The 23165-nt window shown below is 36.0% G+C and overlaps 1 protein-coding gene across 8 annotated transcripts in view; it reads left to right on the top strand.

Moving 5' to 3' along the window:
- The window catches only part of PICK1 (protein interacting with PRKCA 1), a 134445-nt gene that overhangs the window by 61975 nt on the left and 49305 nt on the right, over positions 1-23165 (top strand). For all 8 annotated transcript variants that reach the window (XM_089103622.1, XM_089103621.1, XM_089103625.1 and 5 more), the window contains exons 2-3: positions 12634-12745; positions 16186-16314. In XM_089103622.1, the coding sequence (XP_088959748.1) occupies positions 12634-12745; positions 16186-16314 (241 nt within the window). The remainder of the gene's footprint in view (positions 1-12633; positions 12746-16185; positions 16315-23165) is intronic.

Below are 23165 nucleotides of genomic sequence, written 5' to 3' on the forward strand. Positions count from 1 at the left end.
TGTTTGCAAGGAAGGACATTCACAAATATACATGGTATAGTAATGATGGCCATACCAAAAAAATGATCGACTACTTCATCATGTCACTGAGATGGAGGTCTTCAATCAGTAACTGCAGGACGTATAGGGCAGCTGAGATTGACAACACTGACCATCGCCTCGTTGTCGCTAACATGCGACTAAGGCTCAAAGCCCATCGCTCAGAACCAAGACCAGCCAAGATCAATGTCTCTCGCCTCTGTGATCAGAAGATACGGTCGAAATATGCCATTGATGTCTCGAACCGCTTCGACGCACTCCTGCCATTTGAAAGTTGTGAAACGCATGGCTCTCGTTCAAAAAGAATGTCCTGGAATCAGCGACAGCAAATGTTGGTCGGAAAAAGCGTGCTAATAAAGCGTGGATTCAGTCGGATACGCTTGACGTCATAGAACAGAGACGCCAGGCGAGGTTACTTGGTGACATGCCAACCTATAGAAGCCTTAATGGGGTCTACAACAAACTGATACAGCGAGACAAGAAGCTGTATGTGGAAATGAAGGCACATGAGCTAGAGGGCGTAGCCAAGAAAGGTGACGTTCGCAGTCTCTACAAGCATCTCCGTGATCTAACAGGCGACATAGCCCCCTCGGTTGAATCTGTCGTCTCTTTGGATGGTCAGCCGCTCAGTGACGAAGCTGCCCAGGTCAGTCGATGGAAAGACCACTTGTCGGGCCTCCTCAACGCTGAAGCCGTAACGCAGACTGACCAGGAACTCATCAGCCTAGCCACCAGCACCCAGGAACTGCTGACAAGTGACATAGAAACTCCTTTCACGTCATCAGTAATCTACACAGCAGTAATACGTTTGAAGAACAACAAAGCGGCAGGCGTATGTGGAATATCTGCTGAGCTCCTGAAGTATGCCGGACCAGCGATGCTACTTTGGCTCCATATTCTGTTTTCTGTGGTTTGGCATACAGAATGGATCCCGAAGGACTGGCGAGCTGGTATAATCCTGCCTTTATGGAAGAGAAAGGGGAGCAAGAGCATCTGTTCAAACTACTGAGGTATAACGCTACTTTCAGTGCCTGGAAAGCTCTTTGCTATGACCCTGCTGGATAGATGCACGAGCATCCTCAGAAGAAAGAGGAGAGTCCAGCAGGCGGGTTTTATGCCCGAGAGATCCACTGTCGAACAAATCTTTACCCTGCGCCAGTTAATTGAGAAGATGAAGGAATTCCGGAGGAAAGCTTATGTAGCCTTTGTGGACGTCAGGGCTGCGTTTGACTTAGTGGACCGCGACTCATTCTGGCTGATCCTTAGATCAAATGGTCTACCAGACAAATACTGCAAGTTGTTTAAAAAGCTTTACGAAGAGACCGTGGGTTGCGTCCAAGTCAACAGCAAACAGAGCACGACATTCGGCATCAAAACCGGTGTACGACAAGGGTGTGCTGCCGCCCCGGAACTTTTCAATTGCGTGATAGACCATGTCATGACACGAACAACAAATCGCCTGCCCTTTGGTCTGCAGTTTGGAGATCGCGTTCTGACAGACGCTGACTTCGCAGATGATCTTGGTCTCCTTGCTGACTCGATCGACCAGTTGACTGACGCTCTGGAAGTTCTTCAGGAAGAGGCAGCTAAAGTGGGGCTGAAAATACACTGGCTTAAGACGAAGATAATGGCAATTGAACCCCCAAGCCCAGTCTCACTCCCTGAGAACATAACTGTTTGCGGAGCTCCTGTTGAAGTTGTAAATAACTTCACTTATCTTGGCTGTGTGCTGTCTAATGAAGGCTCTATAGAGGAAGAGGTGTGCAGCAGAATTCCAAAGCCTCGTCTATCGTCGGAAGGCTCGATAATCTCTAGAGTATGCCGCATATATCTAGGTGCACGAAGATATGAATTTATAACGCATTCGTAAGCTCTGTCCCCCTCTATACAGCGAAAACCTGTTCTCTCATATCAACAACCCTCAGCATGATAGACGTGTTCCAGATGAAACAGCACCGTCGGATTCAGGTACTTCCATGGGATGATTTTGTAAGCAACGTAAGGTTGCTCGCACTCACCTCCCAAGTACCATTCTCCGTCCAAATAGCGCATCGTACTCTCAGATGGTTCGGACACCTCCTGCGTATGCCGACGACAACCCCAGCCCGAATAGTCTACGATTTTGATGCTAAAGCTCATGGCTGGTCTCACCCGAGGGGCAGACCTCAGACTAGGTGGAAGGATAGCCTCAACAAATTCCTTGAGATAGCTAACATTGCTGTCAAAGAGGCCCCACTGATAGCAGTAGACCAGTCAGCCTGGAGGAGCAGAGTTGCGACGCTCTCTACGCCACCCCCAACGTGGCATGAGCCTTAAGTCAAGTAAGTCAAGTATCCTTACAAGTGCATCCCAGCTACCTCTATCCCTTTACCCTCAAATAAGGTTGGATGTAGTCCCAAACTAGGCTGTATATAAAAGTATGCTGCATTTGTGTGTGTGTTTCCTTTTTTTAATTTGCTTTATTTTGCATTAAGGAGCCAACTATCAGAGGCAACGCTATAGCGTTGCCTATAGTAAAGGCTATACGGCTCCAATGTTTTATAATTTATTATTATTATTTTTTTTCCCCAGAGGCACTTCATATGGAAGGGGTGGTCGTAGAATCTTCAAAGGGGGCTCATCCAATTGGAAATCGAGAGTTCTAGTGCCGTTTTTAATAGTCGAAAGTGATTGGAGGGCAACTAGCCCCCCCCCCCGCCCATCATTCCCCCAAACACATTCCATCAAAATTTTGAGATAGCCATTTTATTCAGCATAATTAATTTCAAGATAGAAAATATGTTTTTGAGGAGGACACTCCCCCACAACCCTCAGGGCAAGGGTTTTAAGTTATGCCCTGGGGGCATATAAGGTTTTTCTAGAAGGCATTGTTGTAGAAACTTCAAAAAGGACTCATTTGATTGGAAATTCAAAGGGCTAGCGCCCTTTGTAATAGTCGATAGTGATTGGAGGGCAACTACCCCCCCCCCCCCTCACGCCCATCATTCCCCCAAACACATCCAATAAAAATTTTGAGATAGCCATTTTGTTCAGTGTAGTTGATTTCCAGATAGAAAACATGTTTTTGAGGAGGACACTCCCTCACAGCCCTCGGGGCAAGGGTTGTAAGTTATGCCCTGGGGGCATATAAGGTTTTTATAGAAAGTGTCGTCGTAGAAACTTCAAAAAAGGCTCATTCGATTGGAAATTCGAAAGGCTAGTGCCCTTTTTGATACTAGAAAGCGATTGGATGGCAAATAGGCCGCCCCACGCGCTTATCATTCCCTCAAACAAGTCTAATGAACATTTTAAGATAGCCATTTTATTAAACTTAGTTTTAAGGTCTGGAAAATAGGTCTTTGATGATGACCACTCCCCCACAGCCCTCAGGGCAGGGGTTGTAAGTTATGCCCTGGGGGCATATAAGATTTTGTTTAGACAACGTTGTCATATGAACTTCAGAAAGGGCTCATTCGATGGGAAATTTAAATGGCTAGTTCCCTTTTTAATAGTCAAAAGTGATTCTAAGGCAACACACACACACACACCGTTTGTTCCCTGAGCAAATCTGATAAAATTTTTATATTAGCCTATATTATTAAAAATAGTACAAAGGTCAGATAAGAAATATTACTGTATCGACGCAACCCACCAGGGTCGGAGGCAGGTGTTATTAGTAATGCTCTAGGGGCATATATAGTTATTATGGAAGGGATGCTTGTATAAACTTCGGGAGGGCTCATTTGATTGGAAATTGAAAGTTCTTGTTCAATTTTTAAGAGTCTAGAGAGAAGGGAGGGCAACTAGCCCCCCTCCTCCACGCCCCAAATGCATGAGAAAAAATTTTGAGATAGACATTTTGTTAAAAATAGTTCAAACTTCTGATAACAAAAAACTCCGGTTTCGACACAGCCCCCCAGGGTCTGGGGTTAGGCGTTGTAAGTTATGCCCTGGGAACATATACGGTTGTTATGGAAGGGATGATCGTATAAACTTCCTAGACGGCTCATTTAATTGAAATTAAAAGTTTTGATTCCCTTTTTAAGAGTTCAAAAGAATCGAAAGGTAGCTAGCCTCCCCCCATACTCCGTTTATTTTTTCCCAGAGGCACTTCATAATCATGGAGTCGTTTTAAAAAATTCAAAGGGGGCTCATTCGATTTAAAATCAAGTGTACTAGTGCCCTTTTTAAGAGTCAAAAGTGATCAGAGTGCAACTGGCCCCCCCCAAGCCCTTTTTCCCCAAATACATCTGATAAAAAATTTGAGGTAGTCATTTTGTTAAAAATATTTCAAAGATCATATAACGAAAACTCCTTTACGTATGGTCATTTCGTTAAAAATAGTTCAAAGATAAGATAAAAAAAATTTCTGTGTCGACACAACTCCCCCCCCCCAGGACTGGGGCAGGCGTGTTAAGTATTGATCTGGGGGGCATATATGATTCTTATGGAAGGTATGCTCCTATAAACTTCAGAGAGGGTTTATTTGAATGGAAATTAAAAGTTGTTGTTCATTTTCTCAAAGTGAAAAAAGATCGGAGGGCAACTAGCCCCTCCCGCCCTCCACGTCTTTGGGTTTTTCGGATGGATAAAACCCTCCAATAAAAATTTGAGGAGATCAATTTTATAAAAATAGTTCAACCATCAGATATTAAAACTCCAGGGTTGACAAAACCCCCCAGAACCCAGAGAAAGGCGTTGTAAGTTATATTCTGGGGGTATATATGGTTCTTATAGAAGGGATACTTGTATAAACTTCAGAGGGGGCTCATTTGATTGAATATAGAAAGTTCTAGTTCACTTTTAAAGAGTCAAAAGAGACCGAAGATTAATCTAGTCTCCCCACGCCCTTTTTCCCCAAACCCATCCTATACAAATTTCGAGATAGCAATTTTGTTAAAAATTATTCAAACATCAGATAATAAAAACTCCGAGGTTGTCACAAACCCACTTTTTCACTTTGATATCAGTTTTGATACTTTGATGAATATTTGATTTTTTTTTTTTTTTTTAAGTTTGATTTTGAAATAAGGAATTTTTAAAAACCTGAAATTTTTTGCAACCAAAAACTAAAAAAAATTAATTAAAAACTTTATTAAAAATAATTTTTTAAAATAAAAATAAAGGCATTTTGAAAATTAAGAACAGCTTATAAAATTAACTGTTAAAATTAAAACTAAACACGACCAGGAACTAATATTAGAGAAAAAAAGACACACAAAACAAGTAGAAATTCAATAAACAATAATAGCAAAAACAAACAAAAAGTAATAATATAAATGAATAAATAGATGTTAAAGCGAGTAAGGCTGAGATGCAATATTAAAATCAAGCTAAAAACTAAAAAAAATTTCCTATTGAAGTTCAAATAAAACCTAAAACAAACAGAAATTAAATGTACAATCAATACAACCAAACCTACAATAGATATAAGTGTGAATTAATAAATAAATTTAAAAACGAATGAAACTTAAATTTAATAGAGAAATCAACCTTGAAACAAACAAAAATCACTACAAACAAGTGCTTGGGTATGACCTCCTTCTCTCACTGTAAAAGTCTAAAACCTACTGCGTCATTGGCGCTTTACTGAAAACTATATGCGTCTTGAACAGTCTGGGAAAGTATAAACAACGTCAAATTGAATATTTGATGTATAATGATATTAATTGTTGAAAGATCCATCAGTTCAAGAATTTATTTGACTGTAATTGTATTTTTATTTTCAATACTGTAATAACTAGAAAAAAAATAATTGTAATATAATCCGTTTTCAGTTAAGCGCCAATGACGCAGCAGGCTTTTGGTTTTTATTTACAGTTAGGAAAGGAGGCAGTATCCAAATACTTGTTTGTAGGGAAACTATATTCGTCTTTAACAACTTTAAAAAGCGCTAATAAATTAAGCTGAATATTTGATGTATAATGATACTAATTGCTGAAAGCTCATCAGTTCAAAATGTTACTATAATTGTAATGTTTATTTTCAATATTAAGTACAAAAAAATATTTGTCATAAAATTGGTTTTCAGTAAAGTTCCAATGACACAGTAGGTTCTAGACTTTTACAGTGAGAGAAGGTGGTCATACCCAAACTCTTGTTTGTGGTGATTTTTGTTCGTTTCAAGCTTGATTTGCATATCCAATTTAAGTTTCATTCGTTTTAAGATTTCTTTATTAATTTACATTAATATCTATTGTATGTTTGTTTGCATTGATTGTTTATTTAATTTCTGTTCGTTTTAAGTTTCATTTATACTTCAATAGGAAATTTTTTTTCGTTTTAAGCTTGATTTTAATATTCAATCTAAGCATTACTCTCTTTAAGATCTATTTATTCATTTATATTATTACTTGTTGTGTGTTTTTGTTATGAATGTTTATTTAATTTCTGTTCGTTTTGGGTTTCATTTATTCTTAAATAGTAATTTCTGGTCGTTTTGAGTTTGAATTTTAAAATGTATTTGTATCTGCTGAGCTTAAGTTTAAAATGGCCTTCACTTTTCTTTGAAAAACTTATTTTCGGATAGTTTTTAATTAATTGACAAGAAATAAGCATAAATAGTAATACAAACCTTTAAAATCAGAAAAATTTTGCATATGGCCTAGGGCTATATGTAGCTCTATCAGGGGGGAATCTAGGATACAATTTTTACTGCAGTGATAATATATTTGGAAAAAGTATTAGATGGTCAATTTTTTTCGGCCTGACAAAGTAGGTTTACTGTTATTTTCTGTTTTATTTTTGTCATGGGCTACATATAGCAAAATTCTAGTATTTTTGTAACAGCTCTTTGTTATCTTGGAAAAGTAGGCTATTAGGGGTGTGTTACTTGAACTTTATAAATGGATGTACAACAAAAGTTACATCTTAGTAGCTTTTTAATGTCTGGGAATGCTGTTGAGCTTGGGAAAATAAATAATCAGGGAACAGATAGGTAGTCAAAATTAGGGCCCAGGAAATTTGTTGAAGCATAATATCTTCAAAATAGTATGATAAATTTTAGTATAATACAGAAACCAGACCACAAACATAGAAAGGAATACACCATTTGATTCCCTATTTAATGCTCATTCCAAATGTAGGCTAGTGTTTGTAAATGGTTCAATTACTCAAATTATTATATGCTATCCTAGGTTATTTTGGTGCAAGACTCCTTTCTTAAACTAGATTCTATAATAAGAAATAATAGTTCTATTTAATTCCTCATTCAGTGTATCCCAAAAATAATATATAATACTCTGACAGTCGCATCCCATTCCTCTGCCTAATGGGAGACAACTTTAGGGAGGCCTAATGCTTGGATACAAAATTTTGCTGAGATTTGTCATTTTCATTATTTTTGGTTCAAATTTTTGATTAACAGTTTTTATATAATGCTAATTTGAAAGAAAAACAGGTTAAGAACAGGTAACTATTGTAAATTATATGTTCCAGGGCTACATTCGGGCATAGGGGGGAAGGGAGGGGGGAAGATGCAGTTGTCATAAGAGCATGTGATTTGGAAACAGTTTTGGATTGAGAACCAAATGGCTCTATATTTTTGTCTTTATGGTGTTTTGTTTAGTTTGTTTTTGGCATCTATGTAAATTCCATTCCTTAACTTTAATAGGATTTTGCTATTGTTTTTCATACAAATTATTTTAGCCCCTAAATTCCTCAGAATATATTGTTCAAACAGTTCGTGGTAACGAACTGTAAGTAAGGAGCGACCCGGCTCAATGGTAACCGAAACTCTAGAAAACGGGTTTTTGATGCCAATAGATATATCAAAAGAATCAGATTTCAATGCTGATTTCAAATATATAACTTTCATCAAGTTTAGAGCTACCCATCAAAAGTTACGCGCCTGAGAAAATTTGGCTGATTTTCAAAAAAGGGGGAAAGACCCCTAAAAGTTATAGAACCTTAATGAAAATCACACCATCATATTCAGCGTATCATATAACCCTACTTTAGAGGTTTCAAGCTCCTATCTAAAAAAATTTGTAATTTTACTTTTTTTGCCCTAATAAAGATCACGGATGCGTTTTTATTTTTTTGTTTTTTTGTTTGTTTTTTTTTTTGTTTTTTTTTTCCAGGGGTGATCGTATCGAACCAGTGGTCCAATAAAATCGTGGGAGGGCTGATTGGAACAGAAATTAAAAGTTCTATTGCCCTTTTTAAGTGACCAAAAAAAATGGAGGGCAACTAGGCCCCCTCCCTCGCTAATTTTTTTACCAAAGTCACCCGATCAAAATTTTGAGATAGCCATTTTGTTCAGCATGGTCGAAAATATGATAAATATGTCTTTTGGGATGACTTAATCCCCCGAAGTACCCAGAGGGAGGGCTAAAAGATATGAACTTTACCCAATGTTAACATATAGTATTGGTTATTCGGAAGTATACAGAAGTTTTCAGGAGGTTTTTTTTCTGCTAGTGGGAGGGATGGGTGGGTCGGGGGTTATGTTGGAGGATCTGTTCATGAAGGAAGTTTTCATGGGGGAAGGGAAATCGCCATGAAGGGGGCGCCGGACTTGCCAGCATTATTTATTGGTTATTGGGAAGTATACAACCATTTTCAGGAAGGATTTTTTCTGGAGGGGGGCTAGAGGAGGGAGTTACTCTGGAGAATATTTCCGTGGAGGATGTTTCTTTGGGGTAAGGGACATTTCTATGAAGGGGGTGCCGGATTTCCAAGCATTATTTAAAAAACGATCAGAAATTAAATAAAAAAAACCAAATTTTTCAACTGAAATGTAAGAAAGAATATTAGAACTTAAAACGAACAGAAATTATAACGTATGTGAGGGGGTTCTCCTCCAAGTCAATACCTCGCTCTTTAAGCTACAGTTTTTTTTAGTGCTTTCAAAAGAGCTATCTATTCTAATTAAACGGCCTTTGTGATTCAGGGGTTTGTGAATCAAATTTTTTTTTAACTTTAAACTTAAAGAGCGTGGTATTGAATAAGGGCAGAACCCCTTCATATACTTAATAACATATCCGTAATAAAAAAAAAACAATAAAAAAACAAGCTATACGGATCAAAAGTAATCTAAACTTTTAAAAATGGAATTTTTCTGTCAATAAATGTATAGAAAGAATTTTTTTATCATGTTGATCCTCAATATATAAATTTGATTAAGTTTAGTATTACTCATCAAAGGCAACAAGCCTGAGGAAATTTACTCGATTTTTTAAAGAGGGGGAAACATCCCCTACAAGTGGAAGAATTTTAATGAAAATCACAACGTCAGATTCAGCGTATCAGAAAACCCTATTACATAGGTTTCAAGCTCATATCTGCAAAAATCTGCAACTTTGAATTTTTGCCAGAAGAAAAATATACGAATATAGAAGTTAGTTACGTAAGTTAATTTGTAAAGACATTCATTTAGCAAAAGAAAAGTAAAATTTTTATGCAAATAAAAGCTGCATTAACTAAAAAACGATCAGAAATTAAATAAAAAAAACAAGTTTTTTAAACTGAAAGTAAGGAGCGACATTAAAACTTAAAACGAACAGAAATTATTCCGTACATGAAAGGGGCTGTCCCCTCCTCAACGCCTCACTCTTTATTCCGTATATGAAAGGGGCTGTCCCCTCCTCAACGCCTCGCTCTTTACGCTAAAGTTTTTTATTGTTTAAAAAAAAAAATTGTGAGACAGTCAAACTTTAGCGTAAAGAGCGAGGCGTTGAGGAGGGGACAGCCCCTTTCATATACGGAATAAAGAGCGAGGCGTTGAGGAGGGGACAGCCCCTTTCATGTACGGAATAATTTCTGTTCGTTTTAAGTTTTAATGTCGCTCCTTACTTTCAGTTTAAAAAACTTGTTTTTTTTATTTAATCAACATTAAAAGACCTAAGAGAATTACATATCATGGGTAGTTTTATTCCTAATATATACAATAAAACTGCCTAAAAAGAATGCAATGGGAAACTGGTAAGAGAGGAAACTCAAACTTGTCCAAGGGATTAAAAAAATAAATAAAACAACCAATGCCATATAATGTTAGCCAGTAAAGTAATCAAATCAGCTATAAAACCTAAATGAAGATAACAGTTGTATTTATTTATTACCTCTTGTTAGTTTGTTTTTGGCATCTATGTAAATTCCATTCCTTAACTTTAATAGGATTTTGCTATTGTTTCTCATACAAATTATTTTAGCCCCTAAATTCCTCAGAATATATTGTTCAACATTGAAAGACCTAAGAGAATTACATATCATGGGTAGTTTTATTCCTAATATATACAATAAAACTGCCTAAAAAGAATGCAATGGGAAACTGGTAAGAGAGGAAACTCAAATTTGTCCAAGGGATTAAAAAAATAAATAAAACAACCAATGCCATATAATGTTAGCCAGTAAAGTAATCAAATCAGCTATAAAACCTAAATGAAGATAACAGTTGTATTTATTTATTACCTCTTGTTAGTTTGTTTTTGCATGAAACCAATTAGCCACTTTTACCAAAAGGCAAACTTGGTACTGTGTTTGTTTGAACAGGCCCTTTGTTCTGCATCTTTACCTAGACCAAACTATTTTATAAGCAATAAATAACAGCTTGAAGTCAAAGATTTTGTCTACTTTTGAAAAATTTCAGGTTGGATTCAATTTGTTTTTTGTATGTGGGACAAGCAGCTTTATTATTTAAGAACCCTTGTAGTAAATGCATGTGGCAAGACCTTGGGCACAGTATAATTTGCTTTAGGGATAGTGGCATATATAGCAAGTTTCCAAACCTGAAGTGTAGTATAACCAACTTTTAGGCATTCTTAACATTGGATCGGTTTGTTGTGCATGGGTTTTAAGTTTTTCTTTGACTGAATGGGAAAAATGGGGCTGCAGAATCTACTTTTTTCTTTAAGATTGAAAGAGTAATATTTACTTAAGGTTTTTCCATTAGTATCATTCTGTTTAATATTAGATACAGGGACAAGATTTCCTTTAGAACTGAACAAACTATTACCTAGGATTTGGGTAGGATTGTTCATGGAAAGATTGTAAACTGCAATTTTGGTGAATTTGTTTAGATGGGGACAAAATTCAAGTTCGATTCAATTGTTTCTGAGACTATTTGTGTTTGTAAGTTTCTCTTCATTTCTGCTTCATAAACCAGCAGAAGAATTGACCTTTCTGATTTAATGTTGGTAGTGAAAATGCTTTTGAAATTCCATATTCTTATGAGGACATTTTTTTTAGTTTAAAAGAATGCTCATTTTCTTAATTAAAAAGACTATGATCATTATTTTGATGCAAGAAGATTAATTCTGATTTGTGTGATTTTTTTTCTTTTTTCTATATTTTAAGGTAGGCATGACCTTTCAAAATCCCACTTCCTTCACAGCATCTTCATATATTTTTATTTGGTTATCCAGGTTGTAAGCATCTGATGATTCTTAATAGGACTTCAACTAATCAGAAAGAGGTATGGAGGGTAACATCTGTTGTGAGGTTAAAGATGCTATGGTAGGACCTTTAGAAGGGATGGAGTTGTTGGTGCAAGTTGCTGGTCCTTTCCACACGATAATTCTATGGATAATTATTTATGTAAATTCAACAACTCAAAACAAAAATTACAATTTAAATGAGATCACTTGACACAATTTTTCAATTCAGTAAGCTAAGATTTAGCTGAAATATGTCTGGAACCCCATTACAAAGCTATAGCTCATGATGTTTTTTCTTCTTCTGCTGTTTCTTTGGGCTAAGTCCATCAACATAATTCATATAATTTGATATATTTGATATACAAGCTACCAGGTTTTATCTAGTAGCTTGTACAATACAAGTGTAGGAACTTGACTCACACTTTTCTATAAGCTGAATCAAGTGCATGTTCATAATCGGTAATAGCAAGAACTGAAGGGGTCTATTTCACTAAAATATTATATGCAGATTCTTTTGATCTATTATCTATCATTAGACTGATCAGTTTGCTTCCTGTCAAAACTAATTGTCACTAGTTTTTCACAAATTAATCTTAAGCTTGCTTGGAATTTTCATGTTCTGCAGTGACAGTGATTTTAGTAGCGTTTATTCCATATTAAATCCATTGTAAAATACCAAATTTACATTGTTCTTGTGCATCCCATAGGATACTCTTTGGAAATTACTCCTAAAGGGGTTACATTCAATTTCTACTTAGAAGATTAGAAATGGAAAAATTATTGCTGGTTGCCAGTAAATTTATAGTTTGCAGAAGATTGTTTGCTGGCAGAGATAAAAATATAATTGCAAGTTTAGCAAAACAATCAAACTGTCATGTGCCAACTTGTAGTGAGTCTGGTGAAGTAACTGGTAATTAAAACGCCACTAAAATCAAATGAGCAAAACTCATTTTGCTCATTTGAGCAAATGAGCAAAATGAAAATAAAATCATTTATTTTTCAACTGAAAAAGAATTTTTGCTTTAAGTTAGGACTTATTTTCTTAAACCATTTAGAAGTTTTTTTTAGGGGCTAGATGCCAAGAATGGACAAGGAGATATTTTTAGCCAAATTATTATTTTTTTAAGTATTAATAGTAGTAGCCTAGTGGTAAACAATAATTTATTATGATCCTGTGATGATAACTATTTGAATTTATTTAGAAAAATATGTACTGTTTTCTAGTATGTATTTTTTTCAGGGGCTTGGTTGTCACATCATCAGTTATAACCTTGGAGAAAAATGAGAACAACTTGATTGGAATAAGCATTGGTGGTGGATCCCCATATTGTCCCTGTCTTTATGTAGTTCAGGTTTGTAATTATTTTGTTGGCAGAATAGTAGTTGATGGAAAATCAACATCGAAAGTGAGGTTTAGTCCCATTGATGAGTGTTTATTTATTCAACGAAATCTCATCCAAAAGAAAAATTCACCATGTTAATCCTCATGCTAGGTGTTATCAGCATTTAGGGCTGGGCACTTTGCATCAAAACAAAGAATTATCCTCTCTTTTAAATCAAACAATTAGTTGTGGATCTCAGGCTCAGTTCTGGCAGAAACATGGAATGGACTGTTGTCAATAAAAGCAACTAGAATGTCTCTTTTTATTGATGGTGATCTACATTTTTAATGTGTAAAGACTTTGGAGTGACATAGACAATAACAAGCTGTAAGTATTTGATTTATCGCTGCCCCTGTTTTGTCATTAACCGAAATCAAGAGCAACTGGTCCACGGATTGGACCTTGCAGGATACCAAACTTAACCTTAGAAAGTACAGAGGCATTGCTAGAATTTCGGTTTATTGGAACAGTGTTGGTTTGTTGCCCTACTATCACTGCCACAGTATGAGTAGATTATAGTATTGACGAAATTAAAACTCAGTTTGGCGCCCCCTCAGAGGCTGTGCCTGGGAACAGACCCCCCCCCATCTATCTCCGCCACTGAGATGGTGAGCAGAAAAGAGGATCCATGGAGATCACCCGTCCAGGCAAATAAGTGTCAAACCAGGTGCGAGTGTTCCCTTTTATACAATGCTGAAATAATGTAAAAATTAAATTTTGATAATCCAATGATTCAAAAGATTTTCAAACATCCGAGAGTATAATTAGCCTAGAATTAGCCTGGACAATCTGAAGTTCACCTGTATATAAAACAGTAACTTGAGTTTGCTGAAGTGAAATGGTAAAAATTCTATTTTCCAATTATAGCTTTACATGTTTGATTAAAGGCAGAGTGGTTGAAAGAAGAATGAATTTACTACCTTGAAGAGTATACAATCAGGGTCAATAGACTATGGATATTTATGGACGTTAGTCAATAGACTAACGGGTGCTAGGGAAAGACTGATAATGAATCGGTTAAAATTGGTTCAGAAGGAGAGGAGCTGACTAAAGAAATAGCTATTTTTCCAGCATTGACAAAATTGGTGGTGAGTGCTTATTAAAGTTTCATTTTGCCCTTAACAATGACATCAGCAACCACCAAACTAGGAGAGACACTGGAAGATGAGGATCAAGGTTTAAGGATGCAATTCATTACCTGTTGAGTTTTTGAATGTTCTTTCCTTGTCTTGAAAGTCCTTGCAAATACTGAAAATAGTTAAAATTTTTGATTTGGAGGGCTATTTTTGGGTTTAGCCTTCCATATCAAAGAATTTTAATTATCTCTGTATCAGAGACAACACTATAATAGTAAAGCCAATGAAGACAAGTAGCAGCACCACTAGACAATGACTCAAAAATAGAAAAAAAAACTGAAGAAACAGTTCAAATTGCCATGTAATTGACTGTGCCAAGATTTAGGATACCCAGGCTGTGGTGTCCCAACCTTAAGTTTTAGCGAATTCCCTGGCATCTCTTATTCAAATTATTAAATTTAGTTTGTTTTATAATCATTCCTCACATTGTAACGACCCGAAACAAGTTTCTTTTTATGGTACTGTCCATATATAACTGAAACAGATTTCTGAATATGGTACAATCCATATATAATGGTAAAAGAAGCCCTGCTGTATGAGGTGTACAGCAAGGCTGTATAAGACATGCCGATCTGCTCTTTAAAAGTTTTTAGTAATTTAGTGATCTTCTTCCAATTTTTTCAGCTGTTTGATGATATTGTTTTCCATTCTGACTTCTTTATTTCTTTATATTAATTTAAAAAGCTTTTAACACAAAATAAGTTTTTCAAAGAAAAATAAAGAGCTACATTAAACCAAAAATGTGCAGAAATAAATTCAAATAATATTCCAAGCATAAAACTACCACTAATCACAATCAACAAATAAATTCAATATGAAACGAACAGAAATCACAATAAATAACCGAATGAAACTTAAAATAAGTAAATATTAACATGAGTAGGGCTGACACCCCCCATGCCTTCTGAAAACCAGAACGGAATTTACACTTGACTGAAAAAACAAATGAATTTGAATTGACAGTTTAATATATTTATTCCTTAAAGTCTTGATAATTTTGAATTTATTAAAGTTAAAGAAGTGAAAAAGTTTTATGTTTTCATTAGTGTTAACATATTGCCTTTTGAAACACCCAAACCTATTCTTTAGATACGCCCTTTTGACAATCTGCAGGTACATAGTGCGTTTTAATTTAGCAAAAATTTCCCCTCAGTATTCTCTCAAATTTTCTCCTTCATATGCTTAGCTTTGATGGCACTAGTATCATAATAGTAGTGGTAGCAGTAAGAGCAGTAGTAGTGTTGGAGCAGTAGTAATAGTAGTAGCAGCAGTATTAATAACAGTAGTAGCATGTACATGTCGCCTTTTGGTCAGTTGAACATCTCCCTCATGATGCCCTGGAAGTTTGATCTTGATATGGTGAGCTGGTCCAAAAATGTAGCTGTTATGCCCTTTTTACAATCTGTATACACATGGTATGTTTTGATTTATTTTAACTTTTACCTCAACATTCCCTCAAATTTTCACTACAATACACTCAGTCTTGGTAGTATTTGCCGCAGAAGCAGTAGTTTTATAATAGTAGTAATAGCAATAACTATTACTACTATTATATAATAGTAGTAACTACTGCAGTAGTTTTATAATAGTAATAATAGTAGTAGTAGTAGCAGTACCATGCAAATTTTGCCTTTTTGGTCAATTGATAATCTTCCTCATCGTTTCTTGAAAATTATAAGTTAATATGCTCAGTCATTTCTCACTTAAACCCTTTTGACAAATCCGTATGCATATACCGTGTTTTGATTTAGTTCAAAACTACCCTCAACATTCTTTGAAAGGCTCACCTGAATGCCTTTCATCTTTTTGAACATTAAAGGTCAAACATGTCCACCTTTGACAATAACAAATACTATATGTTAACAATTGGTGAATTGCATAACTTACAGACCTTGCTCCGAGGGCTCTGGGGAGGGTTGGCATTCACAAAGACATAGTTACACAAAGACATTTGTATCTTAACTTGTATAGCAGGGTTGAAAATCCTCCCCCTCCCTCCCAGACTATTCTGAACGAATCTCCAGAAATTTTGTAAATATAAGCATGAAAATTAAGTGTTTGATATTTTGGATTCTAATCTCTCCCCCAAAATCTTCAAATATCTACCCGCATCCACCCTTAAAAGATGAAAATGTGTGCGACTGTGTTTGTATTGATTTTTATCTAGTTTTGTTTTCTTTTACTATATTTCAGAAAGAGTCTTATTCTTAAGGTTCAATCTTTGTTTCCTTATTATCTCTAGTTTTTTGTTATTTATTTTCCTTAACTTTGTAGATATTTGATAACACACCTGCCTCTGCTGATGGCAGTTTGGAGAGTGGTGACGAACTGTTGGAAATCAATAAGGAGATCATAAAAGGAAAAAGCAAAAGTGAAGTTGCAAAAATGATTCAAGCAGCAATAGTAAGCCCACTTTTAAAAAATATTGACTTCAAGAAATTTGATTCAGGACTTTGATTTTGAAGTCAAATGCGTGATTCTAAAGTTTTTTTTTCAGCCCAGATCTGATAGCATAGTCCTAATTTTTTGACAACCATCTATATTTTTAAAGACCACACTGCCTCTCCATAACGTACAAACAACAGTTCCAATAGGGATAAATGCTTTTATTGGAAAGTGAAAAAACAAAAACAAAAAATCTGGATATTTCGATCACATATACATTGACCGTCATCAGCATATAAATTGCTGATTATCTATTTTTTTTGTGTTTTCACTGTTGAATAAATGAATTTATCCCTATTTGAACTGTTATTTGTACTTCTGACAACCATCTTTTTAGCGTTTGCTTGTTCAGTTTCGTATGTGCTGAGTTTGGCCGATGTCGATAAAAGAAAATAAAATAAGGAAAACAAGCTCCAGGGAATGTGGGATACAACCAGAGAATCAGTATTAATCCTTGAGTAAATTTTTGGTGAATGCTCAGCTTGTTTCTTTTTCGGCTTAGGGTTTAAATAATTCCTCTCTCCGTCCGGCATATTTCCTTTTAAAGTAAATTTTCCTTTCAAAATGTACGCTGGTAAGAACTTACTATCGATACTCGTTTTTAGGTATGGATCTAAAATACCCATCCAAAATAAAATACCTACATTTTGTAGATTGGAAATTATTAGGAAGACTAGAGAATTTTGCTTTCACTTGGATATGCTAGTCGGTTTCCATAATACAATATAACGGTTTCACATAATCGTTTCATATACCAATATTATGTTTTAACGATTTTATATAACCGTTCCATATAACAATATACGCATAACGTTTCATCTAACGTAATATTTCATATATCAAACAATTCGTGGTAACGAACTGTAAGTAAGGAGGGAAACGGCTCAATAGTAACTGAAACTCTAAAAAACGGAGTTTTGATACCAGTAAATATATTAAAAAAATTAAATTTTTATGCTGATTTCAAATATGTAAGTTTCATTAAGTTTAGTCTTACCCATCAAAGGTTACGAGCCTGAGAAAATTTGCCCAATGTCCGAAAAAAGGGGAAATCCCTATAAGTCATAGAATCTTAATGAAAATCACAACATCAGATTCAGCGTATCAGAGAACCCTACTGTAGACTTTTCAAGCCCCTGTCTGAAAAAATGTGGAATTTTGTATATTTTGCCAGAAGAAAGATCACAGATGCGTGTTTATTTTTTATGTATTATTTTTTTTTTTCAGGGGTGATCTTATCGACCCAATGGCCATAGAATATCGCGAAGGGGCTCATTCGAACAGAAAATAAAAGTTCTATTGCTCTTTTTAAGTGACCCAAAAAATTGGAGGGCAACTAGGCCCTCTCCCACGTCCCTTTTTTTCTCAAAATTGTCCGATTAAAATTTTGAGATAGCAATTCTGCTCAGTATAGTTGAAAGGCCGAGTAACTATGCCTTTTGACATATCATGACCCCCCACAGCCCTTAGGGAAAGGTGTTTAACTTACAAAATTTACCCAGTGTTTATGTATAATATTTGTTATTGGGAAGCATGCACACATTTTTTTGGGAGGGGGGAAGGTACATTTTCTGCTGGTAGGATTTTCCACGGGATAATTTTCCATGGAAAGGGAAGTTTACAGGTGGTGCATTTTTCAGGGGTAAATTTTACACTAGGTAAGTTCGCCAGAATTCCTATACGAAATTCTTGTCATGTCTTGCTTTCTCATTGCCGACTCAATTTTACGCAAGGAGATGTTACTGGTAATTGTCCGGGGTAAATTTTCACCAGGATTGAATTATCTAGATAATAAGTCCGTGGGGACGAGGGATTTATCCGTGAACGTGTAGCCAGATTTCATGGCATTACTTAAAAACGATCAGAAATTAAATTAAAAAAACAAACAAGTTTTTATTAAACTGAAAGTAAAGAGCAATATCAAAACTTAGTACGAACAGAAATTATTACGCATATGAGGGGGGTTGCTCCTCCTGAACACCTCGCTCTTTACGCTCAAGTCTGAATTCTATCCCAAATCTTTAAGAACGACTCCCGAAATACCGTTCGTTTAAGTAGAACAATAAGAAGCTTTTTCCAAAAGTACTTGAAAACTTTAGCGTAAAGAGTGAGGTTTTGAGGAGGAGCAACCCCCCTCACATACGTCATAAATTCTGTTCGTTTTAAGTTTAATGTTGCTCCTTACTTTCAGTTGAAATGATAACGGATTATTATACCAATTTTCCATGTAACAATATAACGTTTCATATAACAATACAACAGTTTCATCTAACAATACGTACGGTTTCACATTACGCGATATTTTATATAACAGCATAACATTTTCATATGACTGTTTTATATAACACTTTTTCATACAACAATATAAGGTTTCATATAAGAATATAGAACGTTTTGTGCAAAGTTACATTTCACATACAAAAATAGCGGTTTCAGATAACAATATAACGCTTTTTGATGTAACAATGTTGCTTGGTCATTTTTGCTCATCAACATGTACCATCTCTTTTGAAAACGACCTATAACTTAGTTCTAAGCTACTAGAACTCAATTTTTTAAGTTATAGAACTGAAACTAGAACTGAATTTTTTACTTAAAGGAAGTAACCTTAGGAATAATCTCCTATTGTTACAGGTGATTTTCAGGTAAAAGCTTTGAACAGCAAGCAAAAGGTCACTGTATTTGGTTTGCAGTTGCTATGAAAGAAAGAGGAGCCCTTATTCTTTGCTGAGAATAAGGGCATTCTCATATATATAAGACCTTGAAGACCTTGAGCTATCACTCAAGGTCTTATCCCCCAGCATTCGTGAGGGGACTCACGAATGCTAGATCCATTTTTAATCTTGGTTTAGCTTATACTCGCTCTGGAATGGCCTCTACTATTTTTTCTCTGTTCTTTCATCTTTTTTGCCTTTTTTGCCTTTTTCTGCCTGTTTTCTTGATATATTGTTAATTTTGTTTCAAGATGTATTACTTTGAAGAGTTAATGTTATCTTATGTTCAATGTATACACCTAACACATCGAGCTCTGCTCTCTATTGGCCAAAGTGGAAGTTTTGTTCTAAGTATTATATTAATTAAGATTTACCTTGCCTTAAGAAACTGCTAAACGTCTCAACCGGGTTTGGCAATTGTGGTACTAATTTACTATCTGGGATAAAGTTTATGGGGCTATTGAGTTTTCCACAACGTTGGACATACGGATCCTACGGATAGAAAACATGAACTTAACTTTCATTTAAGTATATGGACTTTCTTGGACGAATTCGCCACGTTTATTTGAACGTTCAATAATACTTCTAGGAATGAATACAGGACTGAAAGTATACCCTGGGAAGATGTTACTAAGCTACTATGTCTCCCCTTTTCTAATCTTTAGGGATTAGAAGGTTACATACATGACATGTGTATTTTATTGACTTTAATTTTTAGTTTTATTGGCTTTAGTTTCGGAAAATGCAATTCTTACCAAATAGATTTATATGTCTTATAAATCGTATAAATTAGGATTGAGCAAATGTATAGGGTTCAACCCACTTTTCTTGTGCCTCACTTGAGCAGAATTCCCATTTTGGAAAGTTCTCCTTGAAAACACGAAGATTGTTAGAGGCCATCAAATGTCAGTGCCCTCTGGAGAGAGGAGGAGTGGAGGTATGTGCTTCAAAATGTTTTCTCAGGAAATCTTTAAGGCTTTGAACACATTTCTGATATTTTGATTCACCTCACTCAGCCACTTTCCAAGATAGCAAAAAGCCCCTTAAACTAGAATTTTACCGAAAGGTTTAATTTATGACACCTGTGGGCAAGATTTTTGTTTTATAATAGAATATCTTTCTTTATTCGACACAATAGCTTTAAGATAACATAGTTGTGACAATATTGACAAAAAACAATAGATAATGCAAAGAACTACAACAAACATCAACAACCAAAATCCAAAGCAGCGAGTACTATTTCAAGCACTTAGCAAAATTAATAGAGTCTGTTGCCATTGCTGTTTTCTTTCCTACGCCAGATTTACCTTTAACACCATCTAGGATACCATCTGACCTTTAAAATTTTCTAATAAAAGCAGATTTTTACTTGGCATCTTGTCTGATTATTCCTGTCTGTAACTGTATGTAAAATTCATTTTAGTAACTTAAGTTTCCCCCAGTCGGTTCTAAATGGGGATAAATCAATACACTATGACCGGTACCTTGCACTTTTTGGTGATATGTATGCAACTAAAATTCAGTATTCATACCACTCTAACATAAGCAAAACTTGGAAGCTTCCTTATTCATTATTATATCCACTTCCTGCCAAAATAGCCTCCATTTCACGTAAGTATGTTTTTTCTAACCCTAGAAGAGGGGTTTCTGTAACTCCTAACAAGTCTAGTTCTAAACGCCGGACTTTGTCAGTCAAAATGTTAATCCGGTAGCTATCACTCAAGGTCTTACTGTTAAATATTTCGAGTTTCGTATCATTCAAACAACTGAAATTATTATAGTGTCAAGAAAAGCAATGAGTCCCGCCAAGGCCATTCCCAGGATTTTTTTTTTCGGGGGGGGGGGGGGGTTACTCAAAGATTTTTTTCTGGGGGAGGGGTTACACGAATAAACCTAAAAAATGCATAAAAAGTTGTTTTTGTCCATTTTGGTTACGCTTTTACAAGTCAGACAAACATTCCGAGGGGGGGGGGGTTCAAACTCCTCTACCCCCCCCCTGGGTACGGCTTTGAGTCCCACCAATGCAGGTCAGGGGCTAATGCCTTCTTCTCAAGTCCACACAGAGTGCTTGGCAGCACCCGAGACATCCAGTCGATTGAATGTTTTATACACTTGGTCACTAAATAGCATCCAGTGCCTGGTGATTCTCTCCTATCAAAAAGAGTCGAGGTCCAGCAGAAGTGATCACAAACCTTTTACCTTTGACGCTAAAATTTCATGGGTACAAATCTTATACTACAATGATGAAACAACTCATAATAAATAACATAGCTTGGAAGACTTTATACACCCCCCAACCCATAAAACACAAAAATTAACGAACCTAGAAGAACTATCCGTTAGTTAAGATCCAGTACAATGCTGTGCCATTCACTAGGCTGTTTAGAGGTGCCACGTCTCAAGGCCACCGCACAGCATCCTTTTTGGTCACGGTTCTGGGTAGACAAATTCGTGAAAGGTCTGCCCCGATTTTTATATGAGGCCAAGCAAGCAGAGTTTCCCTTCTGGGTATAGGTGTGGAGGAAGGAGCTTATGAAAAATGGAGACCCCGATTTTTCTCCCAGCACTGGAACAGCTCCAGTCTTTTATTCTCATTTTATCCTCGTTAAAATGTTGGCTGGACTATTTTCCATTTAGTTAATGGTGTGTTCCAAAAGACAATTAGTGTCAACCATTTGATTATATTAATTTATATTATATTAGCCTATATTAATCGTTTTTTTTTATTATTGAATAATCGAAAGAACAATTAGTGTTGGCAACTGGAGGCAACAGCTGCTTCCTAGAAACGCTGAAGGTTACCTTCTACTTTCTTAGAAGGCAATCAAATTCAATGCCATATCCAGGGGGGGCTAAGAGGTTTGAACCCTGCCCCCAAATGTTATTCCGACTCGTAAAAATGTAATATAAACAAGTTTTTGATGCGTTTTAAAAGTTTTTCTGTACCCCCCTTCCCCCCGAAAAAAAAATCCTGGATACGGTCCTGCTCAAACTATAATTCTAGAAAACATTTTGCCCTCCTAGAACCTGAATCTTCTTTGATAGTTCAATGAATTTTCACCAACAGTTGGTGTCTAGTAATATAAGTTATTTTATTGAGATGTGTCCATCATGAATTATATGATTTTTTTAATATATGTGTCTTTCGTATGTGACACCATATTAACTATTTGTATTATGTATTATAGTATTCATATTAATATAACAAAGAATTACTTATAGTTAGTGATAGTTGGATTCCTGAACGCTCTTTAAATTATAATTCTGGAAAATATTCTGGCCCCAGTTAGGAATCCAGTAAGAAAGGATTTTCGATTGAACTTTAACTGTCCTAAATTAAATTCCGTTGTATTTTTTTCTTTGAAAATATTCATCTTTTTTATGAGTGGTTTGTACGATAGACTTTAAATCTCTTGCCCGTGGAAATAAGGTTTGAGTCCTTTTGTCGCTGGATTATTTGGTTTGGAGGGGGGTCAGTGGTCAGACTCTGTAAGCTCGGCCAGAGTCGACCCCGCTATAAATGGATACCTGGAGAAATCTGGGGAAGGTAAGCAGGAAGGGTGTGTGAAAGAACAGGATCTGCCCCCACCCCACCCCCCTCCATTGCACTTCCTGGCTGAAGGGCCATGAAACGGAGATTAGCACCAGCGATAGGGACTGTAAACTTAAGTGCCGAATCCTTTACTTTCCTTTGCTGAAATTATGCATCTTTGGATTTCAGACTATTGAGGCACCCTTTATAGTTTATAGGGTGTTGCAAAAGTCTGGAAACAAAAGATATAGCCTATGCTCGAGATTTATCCAGGATTTTATTCGGGAGGGGTTATCTATTTCGGGGGGGGGGGGGGGTATTCACAAAAAAAACATCTAAAGTTTGTTTACATGTATTTTTGTCACGTTTTTCATGAGTCGAAAAAAATATCGGGGTGGTCAAGCCTACCCCCCCCCCCCCTTGAAAATGGCCTTGCCTACGTTTATTACAGTGAGACACGACACTGAGTACTGTTTTTCATCCATCTGAAGATAGTAGGTCAATTTGTTTGCATTCATTACATTGTGAAACGTATTTTATCTCGCAGAATCCATCTAAGTTTC

The sequence above is a fragment of the Artemia sp. Qi Xiang Cuo genome, chromosome 17 (assembly GCF_049724085.1).
Source record: "Artemia sp. Qi Xiang Cuo chromosome 17, ASM4972408v1, whole genome shotgun sequence".
Classification (NCBI taxonomy): domain Eukaryota; kingdom Metazoa; phylum Arthropoda; class Branchiopoda; order Anostraca; family Artemiidae; genus Artemia; species Artemia sp. Qi Xiang Cuo.